Source organism: Schistocerca gregaria, chromosome 4 (genome assembly GCF_023897955.1).
Source record: "Schistocerca gregaria isolate iqSchGreg1 chromosome 4, iqSchGreg1.2, whole genome shotgun sequence".
Taxonomy (NCBI): Eukaryota; Metazoa; Arthropoda; class Insecta; order Orthoptera; family Acrididae; genus Schistocerca; species Schistocerca gregaria.
In genome coordinates, this window is record NC_064923.1 from 657181395 (window position 1) to 657198198 (window position 16804).

Here is a 16804-nt window from a genome sequence, read left to right on the forward strand (position 1 = left end):
CCAGGTGTACCGCTCCATTAGTAAACAGAGACAATGCACTACTACACTGGTGGACAGCAGTTGCCTACAACTGGAGAGCGTAATACGGCCTCTAACAACTGAAGAGTGTAATACGGCCTCCACTGGCTTAAATAATACTCATAAGAAAAAATGACATTAAGGAAAAATATTTGTTTTGATGTCCCCTACAACCTCCCAGAGTTTGTCGGTTTAAATACTTTTCACCCTGTGTAAAGTACTTGGGTGCTATGAACATATTGCAAAAAAATTTTATCGCACATTTATCTGGATCCCTAGAGAGTCCTGAACTACAGTGGTGTGAACAAATCTCCACATAATTACTTTAGGACACCTCTTTTCGTAAAAAGTTTATCCGCAGTTCTTTGTTTACCTTTATTGGAATAATTTATAGTAATAGCTGATTTTCATTTTAGATCAAAACCAGTGACTATCAGCGCCCATATCAAGATACGTCCGCTTCTGACTTCGACCAAAATCTAGCTGCCGTCACAGCCACCTGAGGCGCGCTAACAGACCCATGTCACTGTATGATACTACAGGCGATTAATTATTCCATAAATTAATCTTAAAGTAGGACAACAGCAAGCCATGTAAATCTTGGTGGCCAGCGCTATTTCAGAGGAAAACAGGTGAACGATACACGTTCTTGCCAATCTATATGAAAATCATATTTCGTTGCCATGCAAGGACTTCACAAATAAAACGTGCGTTCTCAGAGCGCCAGTGATGCCATTTGATGAATTCCCTTATCCTGACAGAGACGTCCACGCTCTGTTCAGACTGCGTCCATAAGTCATTCAGAAATCTTTTTAGTAATTACGCTTCCTCATTAACTCTACAGCTATTGTGAAATTGTTTCATTTTATCATCACACGTCATTCTACATAGGTACTCTGCAAGCCACGGTACGGTGCGTGGCGGAGGATACACTGTACCATACTAGTCATTTCATTTCTTGTTCGCCGGCCGCAGTGGCCGAGCGGTTCTAGGCGCTACAGTCTACCTCGGGAATGGATGTATTTGATGTCCTTAGGTTAGTTCGGTTTAAGTAGTTCTAAGTTCTAGGGGACTGATGACCTCAGAAGTCAAGTCCCATAGTGCTCAGAGCCATTTGAAACATTTCTTGTTCCACTCGCAAATCGAGCGGGGGAAAAAGGACTGTCTGTATGCCTCAGTATGAGTCCTAATTTCTTGTATCTTGTATCTTATCTTCCTGATCCTTAAGCGCAATGTACGTTGGCGGCAGTAGTATCGTTTGCTAATCAGCTTCAAATGCCGGTTATCTAAATTTTCTAAATAGCGATTTTCGAAAAGAATGTCGCCCTCCTTCCAGGGATTTGAGTTCACGAAGCATCTCCGTGACATGCTTGTTTTGTGAAGGAAACCGCCTTTTGTTGCTGCAACTTAATTTATTTTTCCCAGACGGGTTTTGCTCGTTCAGAATTTCGCGTTTTTTTTCATGTAAATAAGTAATTACTTAGTCTGCTGTGATCTGCGTTTCCTCTCATCTGGCCTGGAGGTCGCACTACCACTTTATTTCCGACACATGAGCACAATTAAATAAAGTGATGGTGCGACGTCTAGACCAGATGAGAGGAAACGCAGATCACAGCAGACTGTAAGTAATTTCTTATTTACATAAAATTCTCGGCGTTAACTGTTTCATAATCTAAAAATAACACAACTGTATCGTTATAGATCCCACTTAGATGGTCTAGACCAAGAAAATGGCGAAACGCGTTTGGGAAAGAAAATTAAGTTGCAGCAAGAAAAGGCGGTTTTATTTACAAAACAAGTTTTTCTGTGCTTGCTGCGGAGGATGCCCACGCAAACAAATTTGTCATTTCCGTAACACTTGTGTGCTTTTCGAACTTTCTAGTAACAAACCTAGCAGCCCGCCTCTGAATTGCATCGATGTCTTCCTTCAATCAGACGTGGTACAGTTCCCAGAAACTCGAGCAGCACTCACGAATAGGTCGCAGCAGCGTCCTATATGGTCTCCTTTACATGTGAACCATTCTGTCCTAAAATTCCCTCAATAAAACGATGTCGACCATTCGCCTTCCCTACCACAGTTCTCACATGCTCGTTTCATTTTATACCTCTTAGCAACGTAACGCCCAGACAGTTAAAGGATTCTCAAGCACTACAATACTAATACTGTATTCGAACATTACAGGTTTGTTCTTCCTACTCATCTTCGTTAACTTACATTATTCTACTTTTTGAGCTAGCTACATTCATCACAACATCCAGAAATTTTGTCTAAACCATCTTGTATCCTCCCACAGTCACTCAACTTCGACACCTTACCGTACACCACAGCATCATCAGCGAACAATCTGATTGCTGCTCACCCTGTCCGCCAAATCATTTATGTATACAGAGAACAGCGGCGGTCCTATCACACTTCCCTCGAGCATTCCTGATGGTACCCTTGTCTTTGATGAACACTTGTCTCTCTCTCTGTGGTCAACACTTGTCTCTCTCTCTCTCTCTCTCTCTGTGGTGAACACTTGTCTCTCTCTCTCTGTGGTGAACACTTGTCTCTCTCTCTCTGTGGTGAACACTTGTCTCTCTCTCTCTGTGGTGAACACTTGTCTCTCTCTCTCTGTGGTGAACACTTCTCTCTCTCTCTCTGTGGTGAACACTTGTCCCTCCCTCCTCTCTCTCTCTCTCTCTCTCTCTCTCTCTCTCTCTCTCTCTCTCTGTGGTGAACACTTGTCTCTGGTGAACACTTGTCTCTCTCTTTCTGGTGAACACTTGCCGTCGGGAACAACATACTGGGTTCTATTACTTAAGATGTCTTCAAGCCACTCATATCTATGAACTTATCCTATATGTTCGTACCTTCGTTAACAAACGAAATGGTTTCTGTTTCAAATGTTCAAACAATCTCAAACAGTATTCTATCATACTCCATCTTTCGGGGAAAAACTTAGTGTATTTAATATTTTAATTTCACTGATGAATATTGTGAACTGCAACAACTGTTGTAATTAATAAGGATACTATATTTTAAGTTTCCTTTAATTTACAGGTATGGTCACAAACTTTTTGCTAACAGATTACCGGTTTCGGTCGATGACCATCATGAGATCTGTTTTTCTAAAAACAAAATCCTAATGTACTGCAGCCATAGTAGCATCGTCAAATGTAAAATGCAGAACATTCGACGATGCTACTATGGCTGCAGTGCATTAGGATTTTGTTTTTATGAAACAGATCTGATGACGGTCATTATTGACCGAAACCGGTAATCTGTTAACAAAAAGTTTGTGACCATAGACGTAAATTAAAGGAAACTTATTGTATATCCGGGTCACTGTTTTATTTGCGACAATGTCACAGCTTGTGATACTATATTTTCTTGACTGTACCGAAGTAGAGGTTAAGTTAAAATGTTAGCAACTAGGCACGGTTGTATGCAGTCATTAGCAACGAATGACAATTTGTACCGAGGCCTGGATTCGAACTGGGGTCTCCTGTTCACTAGGCATATGCGCTGACCACTACGCCACCCTGGAACGGTGGCTTTGCACAACTGAATGGACTACCCTAGCACGCCTCTCTCATCAATCCAGATTCCCCGTCACGCCTAAGACCACTTGGCAGTCCTCATGAATGGGAATTTGGATTGAGGTTGGGAGGTGTGCTAGGGTAGTCACTGTGCCAGCATGGTGTAGTGGTTATCGCATCTGCCTAGTGGGCTCAAATCCTGGATTTCGTACATGTTTTCATTCGTCGCTTCAGTCTGCATATATACGTCATAGATGTCTGCGACTTTATAAGGGCTCTGGAACCATATAGTTTCATTTGAACTAGTCATGTGTTGGGTACTTTTAGATACCTGAACCCTGGCTAATTTCGAACACATCGATAGTTTACATTCCATATAGATGTATCATGTTGATGATTGTTTCAGCGCCATTGCGTGGTAGGTTAACCTCGAAGACCTGAGGTGAGATTCTAGTATAGCTGCGATTAACGGTACTGTGATGAACGACCAGAACAATTTAATCCCTTAGGAAGACGCTTATTTGTAGTATGTGAAACCCGTAATTTTGAAAGTAGGTCGCTCACAAAACACGAATTACGACTAACACTACAGGGGTTGCTAATATAACTATGGTACTTTTTCGCCATTCCGGTATAATGTATCAAGTTTGGCTCGCTACGTGCTGAAATAGCTAGCTATACTGGAAGCAAGAAGCTTACTAAACTACGTGTGACGTAGTTCTTTAGTTTTATTCAGAGTATAGCAGATCGAAGTACTGTCAAAAAGTTCATACTATTGGGGTAATGGGCAGTAACTGCGAGCAAAGTCTGCACCATCCTCGTGTTAATCCACGGTGAACATAAATTATTAAAGGTTGGGCCGGAAACGCTTTGAATCGGTCTTTGAGTAAAGGTAAAAAAATTTTACTACAAATGTGAATGGTTTTCGTCATTCCAATGCAAACTACTATTCGAGTATTTTTTTTTATTTGTTTTTAACTACAACTTTTCCCTAAATTTCCTAACAGTATCGGAACTCGATGATCATGATTTCCTAGATATTGACCTTCAACATGGGCATAAGTACCCCAAATTAAAGCTGTTTGCCCAAAGCCAATTATTGTTCATTTCTACGGAGCATTAACCACTCATTTGATCGTTAAGCCATACACTAAGGAAAACAAAAGAAATGATCGTATGGCATTGATGGCCGGGAGTCGTCACCTGGGGAAGTTCCGCCGCCGAGGGTCAAGTCTTTGCAGGGGAGACCACATTGGTGGACTTGCGTGTCGCTGATGATGAAATGATAGCACAACACCCAGTCCTCGAGCGGAGAAAATCTTCGACCCGGCGGGGAATGTAACCCGGGCCCGCTGCATGGCAGTCAGAGGCGCTGACCATTCAGCTAAGTCATATACTGTCACAATATATGTACTTGCTGAAAGCCAACTGCTTTGAATTAGTTCGTCCCTTTCCCCCAGGACTGTTGCCTAGGTTTCAGCAATGAGAGCGCCTGGGTGTTAGGCTTGCCGCTAAAAGCAGAGCAGGCTGAGCTGCCTATAGACCAGGCGCTTAACTGGAATACCATCCGGTACGCTAAGCAAGAGCGAAGACTCTAGTCGTAGAGTTCTGAGGAGGTGTTCACGGAGACCAGACAGCTAAGATCATCAGTCTCATATTCAAGCGCCCCCCCCCCCCATCCCCCCCATCCCCTAAAACGAAAGCAATGTTCCCATTCTGTCTGCATATAGAGTAAGTAAATTCTGCAAGTTTGAGAAAGTGTTGGGAATATTTGTGTATCATGCATGTGAGGCAGAACATGGGAAGCAACACGGTATACAGTTAGTGGGATTTGGGGAACCGATTAAAAACCACATAAAGGCCGACCGAGAAGCCGATGTGGAACCGGCATACCTCCCCGTCCCGGAAACGGTCGCGTTAACGCTCGGGGCTACACGGACGGGTGCTAGTCGTAGAGCTGTTGAACGTTTACTTGTACTAGTAGACATTACGGCCATCGTTTCTGAATACATATCCTCGAGGAGCCGGCCGGTTCTAGGCGCTTCAGTCCGGAACAGCGCTGCTGCTACGGTCACAGGTTCGAATCCTGCCCCTGTCATGGATGTGTGTGATGTCCTTAGGTTAGTTAGGTTTAAGTAGTTCTAAGTCTAGGGGACTGATGACCTCAGCTGTTCAGTCCCATAGTGCTCAGAGCCATTTGAACCACATTCTCGTGGCTTCTTATAATTTCCTGATCACCTACCTAGGAGTCGCTGTTTCGAATAATGTCGCGGCGTCGCACATTCCTTCTATGCAATGCTTTTGGCGAAGACTAACACCTAAAATATTTGTGAATTATAACTGATAATCTTCGGTTTATGTTTATGGCCACCTGACACGAAGATCTTGTATTCGAAGCGTAATGAAGGGGTTATGATGTGATTGGCAATCCTCCCTTTTAGTGGTCAGACGTGATTGACTGGACCCTGCTCTTACGTCCCCTTGCAGCCCAACACTGGGCCATTGTCACACACGAATGCCCCACAAATTTGGATATTACAAGACTCGACCAGCCAGACAAGCAGAGACCCACCTTGGGGTACCTTCCAACCCCACTCAGGCGCTCTCCCTCAGGAGTACGTGACATCTGTATCTTTCACAGACATCACTCAACGTCTGATGCCGTTCATGCGACTTATATACCCTACCAGGTCCGGTAACACCAAACACGAAAAACTCTGAAGTACTCTGGTGGCCTTTCTACCTGTCACAGACGATTAAAGCTCTATCACCTTATCCATACATGCCGTGTACGGGTATGAAGTTACTTTGACATCGTCTCGTGTCTTCTGGTTGCTTCACTTTTGTCAGGCATTGTATACATCTGTCACCCTACTTGGTGTGGGTGGAATGTGTGACAATCTGAAATGCCTCGAGCGATTTCAACAAATTTTGATACACACAGGACGTAAGTGTCTGAGGTTGGAAGGGTAGAGGATCAGACTCTTGCGGTACCCGCGTTTGAAGGGGTAATGAAAACTTTGCGTGGAAAAATTAAAACTCTGAGGGTCGCCAGTGACATTGCAGTTCTTCTTGAGACGACAAAGGATTTCGAAGAGCAACTAAATGGAATGGATGTCGTCTTCAAAAGAACTTATTGGATGAAAATCAACTAAACTATATAGGAATTTCAGCTGAATTAAATCAGGCGATATTGAAAGAATTAGATTAGGAAATGAGGCACCAAAAATAGTATGAGGTTTTCTATTTCGGCAGAAAAATGACTGACGATGGAAGGGATAAAAAGCTGACACTGGCAACAATAAGAAAAGCTTACTGAAAAAGAGAAATTTGTAAATATGTAATATAAATTTATTGAGAAACCTTTCTCTGAAGCTATTTGTTTGGAACGTAGCCTACTACGAAAGTGAAAGGTGGACGAAAAGTAGTTCAGACAAGAAGAAAGTTTTTTAAATGTGGTGCTGCTGTACAATGCTGAAGATCAGATGAATAGATCTAACACCTAATGAGGACATACTGTATCGAATTGGGGAAAAAGTAAATCTGATGGATCGTAACTAAAGAAGTGTGATGGGTTGACAGGGAAAATTGAGACATGAAGTTATCGTTAGAAAGAAAGAAAGAAAGAAAGAAAGTGTGTGTGTGTGTGTGTGTGTGTGTGTGTTTGTTTGTGTTTTGGATAAATTGAATATAAATCTCTGTAGTTACTTGGGCATGAAAAGGCATGCACAGGAATAGAGCAGCGTGGAGAGCTGCATCTAACCAACCTACGGACTGAAGATCATTATACAACGGAAACAATAATGGTGGCCTTTGGGGTGCGATATTAGTCGAATATAAGGAAAAGAAATGTATAGAATATTGTAGAAGGAATTAATAAACTTTCAGAGAACCCGTTTTCCATGCTTTAATGTTCTGAAAAATGACTGAGCGGCAGTGGGTAAACTAATTACATGGCGAGAGATAATTAAAACCCCATTTTTGTCTCATCGGTAACGCAATTAATAAAAAATCCCATCTTCGAAGTCATATTTTTAAGTTAATACTTTTTAACGTAAAATTAATTTCTGGGACAGTGACTTAGAATTCCTGCATTAGAAAAATGGCTCTATAAAGGTCGAGTAAAAACACACTTCAAAATATTAGAGATAAGAATTAATTAAAAATTAATGAAAATTTATTTTAAAAATTAACAATTAGTATTTTATGTAGAGCAGCAATGGAAAAAGATCTCGCCCGAAAGGAGAGGAGCACTTCAAAATCACACAGAGGCGACAAGTTGAAATCTCGATGCTGGATTTTTGATCATAGGGAATTTTTCGCACATCATAAATAATATTTTAAGTAGCAGAACTGCATTTACGTCTTGCGTCAATTTCATGTCTGTCTGTGTAGTACTGCAGACAGTTCACGGCAACACATCAGTGATGCATCCAACAGAGTCTCAGAAGAAAGAGAGCCCGAAAGTATAAGATTTAAAAAAAGGCGGCGAAAAGCTTAAGCATATCACATCCTGTATGTATTTGGGGGATATACTAGGAAGGTGCGTGAATTGGAGGCGATGTAAAATCAGTATTAAGCAAGACGAATGGCAGAGTTAAATTTGTATAAATAGTTATGGGAAAGTATAGTACCTATACAAGGGAAACCGCAAGCAACACGCTTGTAAGAGCAGTTCCTATGTACTGGTCTCTCTTTAAGCCCTTACCAAATCGCATTATAGCAGAAATGTAACACATCGGTATAACCCACAAGTAAGTGTAACATTGCTGTTCAAGAAAATTAAATAGGAATCCGGGAAAAATGGAGTTACTTTCTCAAGAAACCCGGTTGACTGAATTGGTGCCACCGTACGGACAATATGAGAAATGTGAATTAATGATCTTGCAGCTATCGAAGAATGAAATTACAATGAAATCCAGACTTTAGCTGGTTACAGGCGTTGATAAATATTCCTCGGGCATGGATGTGTGTGATGACCTTAGGTTAGTTAGATTTAAGTAGTTCTAGGTTCTAGGGGCTGATGACCTCAGATGTTAAGTCCCATAGTGCTCAGTCATTTGAACCATTTTGTATGCAGGTATCCGCTTACGACTGCCATACTTAAGTCCTATCAAAATAAATGGCGGTGGTCTTCTGGCTGAAAAGCATGTACCACAACAGCTGATATGTCCTTTTTCCCCTTCTGCAGTTTCCCTTGTGATCTTCTAGCAGTTTTATGACGGTCCTTTTTGTTTTTCAGCCAGGAGACCACCACATTAATTCTGACAAGACTCAAATACTTGCACCCAGAAGCGGATACTATGAAAAACTACGCATAGAATCTACAGAGACTGTTAAACTCTCCGGGAAGAGGGCGTAAAATTGAATAAATGGACGCCGGTGTTGAAGATGATGTGTACTAGTCTTCCACCATGGGGTGATAGCAACAGCGGACGACGGCAGCCGACAACGGCCAATTGCGCTCGGGTATTGAAAGCATGTGACGTACGCCACTGCGCAGAAGCAAGCGTAAACTGAATTTTCCTGCGGTCAGTATCGTAGCTAGGATGTAAATCGGGCACTCAAAGGAACTACGGTCCCCGTTTGACAGCGTCCTCCGCAGATAGGGACGAAACGTTGGGGGTTAATTTGAAATCCGTAACAACCCGGAATATTTTAGTAATTGTGACATTTCTGGCAGTGAAAATTTACATCTTACATGAGCCTGGGACGTCGTTTAAAATCTGTTGCTCAACTAAGTTCACGTCATCGTGGTACGGCGCTCAAATAACTGTGCAGTGACGGAGAGAAACGATATTTTCAAGGGGTGGGACTTTGATCCCTGTGAGACTATCGCTAGTTAGTTGGCGGTGTGTCTCATCAAAAGAAAACGTGACAGGCGATCTCCTTACCATTCTTCACTTCTTTCCATGATTTCAACAATAAAGTATTGCAAACGGCAACTGTATTCACTTTATAGTGTCTAAAATCTAAAATACAAAACGTGCTGCATGGGACTTGAATCTTAGCCTGCCTTTACATCGCTCCGAAACTACAGTTCTTCAAAGTTTGCTTTGCTACATCAGCTAAACATGATCCTTTTAATCGTTACAATATCATAAGCATTCAAACCTCGTGGACCGCCCAGTGTCGTTATTCAGGGCTGCACTGAAATTTTCCTTTTTCTCAATCTCCCCATTTCTTCCGTCTCCGTATTCACTCCATGCAGTCAGATATTTCTAGGTCTACCAATCGAGATCTTGCCTGATTGCACCAAATGAAATGCTACGTCTCTCACCTTTCTCTTATACGAAGAGCCAGGTGTAGTCCTCATGGCGCCAGAAACGATGGGTTCTTAGTATAGGTGTTCGAAGTATAAAACTTTCCACTCGATTTTGTTCAGTAGGGGGGTCCACCACAAGACCGCGGAAGGTGTACCAGTAAGCAGCGGTGGGGCCATCGGACACGGTATCTTCCCCGTTAAGCTGAGCACTAATACACTAGGATAGAGCTGTCGGTGGTGTTCGTGGCCAGATGGAGGGAAGACAAATTCGGCGGTGTGGCAGTAAACAGCACAATAAGTAATTACGATTTTCATGGTGACACCACGGGGTACGTGCCAAAGGTATTTCCGTTGCATCACGTACTCGAGTTACTTATCGGCCTATTTATGAATGAAGCGTAGAAGAATGACTGGATGTGTGCCTCGGTACGAGGGAGCTGGTGTTTACTATTTTATGATCTGCTGGATTTCTTCCGGGTAGATATGGGTCTGAAGAACATTCGTAAGTGCTGTTCTGAAACGGGGCTCTTAAAATTTAAGTAGGTGCTCGTGAACACCTTTCTTATTGTCTGATAGTTAAGAATTTTGAACATTTCCATTACTCTCTCGCCGGTCAAACAAGCCTGTGAACAGGCGAGCCGGCCGTGTTTCTATTCATTTGACGTCCCTATTAGTATGACCTGTTACAGGCCCCATCCACTTTAGCAGTATTAAAGTATGGAGACATTTCTGTTTTGTATCCAATCTCTTTTACAGAGAAACTGCAGTTTCACAATATCTTACCAATGAAGCGAAACTTGCCGTTCGCCTTACCTACAACGGAACCATATGGCGCTCCAGTGCATATTTTCACACACTGTTACTCCTAAATAATTACATGACGTTACTGGCTATAATTTGACTACTCAGCTCGATAGTCAAAGGATATAATACTTCAGTCCGGAACCGCGCTGCTTCTACGGTCGCAGGTTCGAATCCTGCCTCGGGCATATATGTGTGTGATGTCCTTAGGTTAGTTGGGTTTAAGTAGTTCTAAGTCCCATAGTGCTTAGAGCCATTTCCTGATATAATACTTTTATGTTTCTTCAAGCTAGCAAATTTGCTTTTGTCTATATTTAGAACAAGTTGCCTGTGTTTGTACCAGGTCGAAATTTTGTCGAAATCTAACGGGATATTACTGTATTTTTTCTGCATATAAGTTCTTCGTATATAATTGGATAAAAATACAGTTAAATCAATACAGTGAAATGAATTCCCTTACCTGCATACAGGCGTTGATATACGCCAACGGAAACAGTTGAAAATGTGTGCCCCGACCAGGACTCGAACTAGGGATCTCCTGCTTACAGGGCAGACGCTCCATACATCTGAGGCACCGAGGACACAGAGGAATAGTGCGACTGTAGGGACCTACCTCTGGCACGCCTCCTGTGAGACCCACATTCCCAACTTATTGTCCCGCACTCTAATCGTAGTGCCGCTGCCCATTACACTCATTACTCGCGGCTTTGACGATTCCCGTAAGAGTTGGGGCAATGCGTGTGTATCCAGCACAGAAGAAAGAGGTCAATGGCAGGTTAGCCTTAACTATGTATGAAGATGGTATCTGTTCTTTCGGACATGTCTGAAAGAACAAATACCATCTTCATATATATATAATTGGATAGCCTGCGAGAAGCCTGAGATTGTAACTAACGTTAGCCGCTAAGTCATTGATGTATAACACGAACAGGAAAGGTTCTATTTACAACTCCTGCTACACACCAAATATTATTCCATTGTGTGTAGATGTCTCTCCATCCAGGGAAGCTTCAGTCCAGCCAGAAACATGATGTGAACATACTTTCATTTGAAGCCGTCCATGTGGTACGGAATCGAAAGGATTTTCGAAGGTCCAGAAACACCAAATCAACTTGTTTTCCTGTGTCACTAGCATTGAAGATATCTGCTGAGAAGAGGGGGAGGTAGTTCCGCATCGTCTAAGCTTCCTCTTTTTGAAGATGGATGTGAACTCTGTTTTTTTTTTTCAATTTCGAGCAATATCTTTGTTACGAAGTTCATGAATTACAGTCAGTACTGGGATTCACTCATCCACATACACTCTACAGAACTTGACAAGGATTCCATTTGGCGCTGGACGTCACTGGGATCTACGGATTTAAGCTGCTTTTGATCACCACTAATATTGAAACATCCTGGCAGATTAAAACTGTGTGCCGGACCGAGACTCGAATTCGGGACCTTTACCTTTCGCGGGCAAGTTCTCTACCAATTGATCTACCCAAGCACGACTCACGCCCTGTCCTCACAGCTTTACTTCCGCCAGTACCTCGCCTCCTACCTTCCAAACTTTACAGAAGCTCTCCTGCGAACCTTGCAGAACTAGCACTCCTGAAAGAAAGGAGGTTCGCAGGGGAGTTTCTGTAAAGTTTGGAAGGTAGGAAACGAGGTAGTGGCAGAAGTAAAGTTGTACGGACGGGGCGTAAGTCGTGCTTGGGTATCTCAGTTGGTAGAGCACTTTCCCGCGATAGGCAAAGGTCCCGAGTTCGAGTCTCGGTCCGGCACACAGTTTTAATCTGCCAGGGAGTTTCATATCAGCGCACACTCCGCTGCAGAGTGAAATCTCATTCTGGACCTCTAATATTGTTTGCTGTGCCACTCTTTTAACAGCGGTACAGCTATTGAACGGTGGCAACATTCCTCACTTTTTAATTACGGGGAGCACGGCACGGTACGTCGTGAAAATGGAATGTGCGAGAGTGATGTCTGGGACGTGCGTGTGTTACAGATGAGGCGGGAGGCGCCGGAGACGTTGGAGGCGGGGAGATGGCCAGCAAGGGGAGCGGCAGCGGCAACGTGCGGCTGCGGCGCGAGCTGGGGCTCTTCAGCGCGGTCAGCCTCATCGTCGGCGTCATGATCGGTGGGTGCCGCTGTGCTCCTCACACCCCAGCCAGGCGGCATAAGTACACGCTAACCTCTGGCAGACACAATAAATACTACAGGAAAGTATGCAAAGATGATATTGGAAAAAATATCAACCATTACAACTTGCAGGAACTGTGTCTGCAGTTGCGAATATGAATCACCATCGGCTATATTAGAATGACAATGATGATTTGCGCCAGATCGGGACTCTAAACCCAGATTTCCCTCTTAACACGAGCGGTCACCTTAAGGGGACCACACCTATGTTAAATTAGTCAAGTATTTGACCCATTTCTGAAAAAAACTATTTGATGCAGGACCTTAATATTTTTACTGTATGTTACATGATGCTAATAGAGTCAACTGTACTAAAATCTACTTCATCCATTTCATAGTTTTTAAGAAATACTTTTTTAAATTTATTGTTGTTGTTGTTGTTGTTGTCTTCAGTCCTGAGACTGGTTTGATGCAGCTCTCCATGCTACTCTATATTGTGCAAGCTTCTTCACCTCCCAGTACCTAGTGCAGCCTACATCCTTCTGAATCTGCTTAGTGTATACATCTCTTGGTCTCCCTCTACGATTTTTACCGTCCACGCTGTCCTCCAATGCTAAATTTGTGACCCCTTGATGTCTCAGAACATGCCCTACCAACCGATCCCTTCTTCTAGTCAAGTTGTGCCACAAACCCCTCTTCTCCCTAATTCTAATCAATACCAACATCATTATTTATGTGATCTACCCATCTAATCTTCAGCATTCTTCTGTAGCACCACATTTCAAAAGCTTCTATTCTCTTCCTGTCCAAACTATTTATCGTCCATGTTTCACTCCCATACATGGCTACACTCCATACAAATACTTTCAGAAACGACTTTTTATTAACAAAAAATATTAAGTTTTTTCTGCAGAAAATATTTCAATGTGTACTTCCTAATGGGGGAATATTAATGAATGTAGTACCAGAGGTGGCTTTTTATGTTATGCAGAGTCTCTGAAAATTTTATTCATTTATCTATGATAGTTTCTGATATAATGGGCCATATGTACTGAAAATTTTAGTTTGCAGGAAATTGACTTTAAAGAAAAAACTTTTGAAGTTTGTTACTTACAGTTAATTAAAACTGTCCTACTGCATATGGTGCCCCTTCTTTGGCCTCTAGGAGTTCTTCCAGCTTCTTTTTCGCCTTTCTGGATGTTTGTCTTCCTTTCTTGGCCATATTGGATGCAGACCTGTCTACCTCGGCTATCCTCATTTTATCGCGATGTTGCAGCCCAGCGATCATATTTTCACCAGGATTAATTCACAGCTCTTTCAGTACCCAACACTCTCCAATATTACCACAATTAAACGTAATAACAGCATCATGAACTCCTAGTTTCATTGTTTGCGTGCCTACAAGTACAGTTTTAGGAAGGCGGTTCCAAATTATGCTGTTGAAACCTTCATTTGGTTTCTGTGTCTGCCCATTCAGACATTTCCTTAGAAGGTCAGGATGAGCCAAGTCTCTGAAAATAGGTTTAATTGCTGTAATAACAGCAGCAGGAAGGGAATGCTGGTGAGAATAAGATTCTCCAGTTGCCTGAGCCCTATTCTATTTGGACCACGAATTTTCTCCTGATGGACACAATCCATTACATGGCTTATCATGGTTTATCATCAGTGGAGGACGTTAGGTGTAGAATTAACTTCCAGAAGCTTCTATATAAATAGCTGCGAAAGAGTTGATCACATTTGTAAACAAGCACTGCAAACGTAAGTATAACAAGGACTCGCAATCACACTTGATCAAAACTAACCGCGTATTTGAAAGCGTGTTGTTTACAAACAGCAGAAACAAAAGAATACCGACCGTTGCATTCCAAGGATAGCCAAAACACTCTGGAGTAAAGAAAAATCCATAACGTGCAATTTACGGGATATAAATGTCTAAACTATATGCAGAAAAATGGGTGACAGAAAAGTGGAAGTGGCACATAAGCACACGTGGTGGGAAAATGCTCTTTAAATGCTCTAAAAAAATTTCAGCAAGATCCTTTTCAAAGTACTTAAATGAAACCTCAGTGTATCGAAATATGATGAAACCGAAAGTCTGTTTTTTTTCTGAACCAAGGTGTGGTCCCCTAAAGTGCTGCTGCTATCTGTGCACGTATCACAGCCAGACCCGAACTTCCATATATCATTCATGTATTATGGTTCAACCTGTACTCGTCCGTTACGTTCATTTCCGTCCAGGAAGGACATATTTATCGAGGGCCTGGTACTGGCGAATAAATACCAAATAGAAGTGCGTGTCTTCCTAATTTTCAGACCCTCTGACTACAGTTGTGTAAATTAACTTCCTCTGTGTCTTAGCTGCAACAGAAATATTTTTTCCCAGCGGAAACCCGAGGTACACATTTGTGAATGTTCAACCTTTTCATCGTGCGCAGCTACTGCCAACTGTTTGGTATCACCATGAAAATATGAGCAAGTAAATGCAGCAGTGTGCAGCAGCTTGTAACCATCAGAATACACGGATATAGTTGGTTCACTATATTCCACAGAATAACATAATATTGCTAAAATGATTACTGATTGATCATTTTACTATTTATTACAGTAGAGAATATTTCGTAATTAGTTGTTTTAGTCCATAAAATTAAAGCAAGTGAACAAAGTTTTTTTTGAAAATATGTACATATTTTTGCTTATATATTGTATCTAAAATTATTCAAAAGCGCCTAAGAGTATTGCCACATAAAGATCAGTTTCCTTTCCTTCAGAAAAAATTCAGGTCTGAAAGGGCTAAGAAGTACAATGCAATGTTCATTCTAACATGAATGCACGCATGTGGGAAGGAACATTACATCGTACTCTCATTAACACAGGCACTGCTGTCTTGCATTACAACTTGGATTTTAAGAGATGTTGTCGTAAATGTCACTCCGAAGACTAATTTGACGAAGCCGTCCACACTAGTCTATCCTGTGCATTCCTTATCATCTGCGAATGACTACTGCAACCTACATCCATTTGAAACTCCTTGCTGAATTCAGCCCTTGATTTCCCTCCACAATTTGTAGACCTCGCACCTCCCTTCATTACAAATTAACGCAGAAAGTGCCTTGTCTTCCAATCCCTTCTATGAGTCAAGCTGTACCATAATTTTTTTCGTCCTCAGTCTGCCCATAAAACTGCAGCATTCTTTTAGAACGCCACATTTCAAAAGCTTCTGTTCTCTTGCAGCCTGTTATATTAACATTCCACATTCACCTTAATATATGTTTACTATCAAGTCGTAGTTTTTGGTGGATGACGTAGTATCTGGAGACTTAATAACAGATTTCTGTTTCATGTTCACACATTTCTCTATTTTCAGAAAAGCTCTTCTTGCTACTTCAAGTGCACATTTCTTATCATCCCTAACTCCATCTTCGTCAATTACTTCGCTGTCCAAATCATAAAATTCATCTATTACTTTTACTGTCTTATTTCCTAACCAGCATCGTCTGACTTAATCCGACTTCCCTAGGTTACTTGTTCTAGTACTGTGTTCATCTTATTATCTCTTTTCAAGGTATCATGGATTCCATTCTCGTGGTCCCGCAAGTCCTTCGCTGTATCTGACATTACAATGTCGTCGGAAAATATTTAATTTTTGATTTCCCTCTGATCTTTAATTACTTCTCCAAATTCGTCTTTAGTTTCGTGTACTGCATGTTCCGTGTAGAGATTAAATAACAAGGAAGACATCTCTTCAACTCTGTCTCAGTAGTTTAATGAATGTAATCTCTATTAATACTGGCTGGAAAAGATACGTGTTATAGGCAATAATGCTGTCCTCTGCGTATTGCAGTGGCTGTCCTCAAATTAACATGCGTTATATTATATACCAGACAACAGGACATTTTTTTGTTCGAGAAATAACAAGCTTCATTCGATGCACACTCTCTGCAGCATCTACCAATACGCTTCAATTAGAGTAGACATCACAAAAACTTAAAAATAGAATAGAAATGTGCCGGCCGGTGTGGACGAGCGGTTCTAGGCGCTTCAGTCTGGAACAGCGCAACCGCTACGGTCGCAGGTACG

The 16804-nt window shown here is 42.0% G+C and overlaps 1 protein-coding gene across 3 annotated transcripts in view; it reads left to right on the plus strand.

Moving 5' to 3' along the window:
* Positions 1 to 16804, plus strand: part of LOC126266787 (b(0,+)-type amino acid transporter 1-like) — a 402063-nt gene that overhangs the window by 250275 nt on the left and 134984 nt on the right. For all 3 annotated transcript variants that reach the window (XM_049971332.1, XM_049971330.1, XM_049971331.1), the window contains one exon: positions 12594 to 12725. In XM_049971332.1, coding sequence (XP_049827289.1) covers positions 12594 to 12725 — 132 coding nt within the window. The remainder of the gene's footprint in view (positions 1 to 12593; positions 12726 to 16804) is intronic.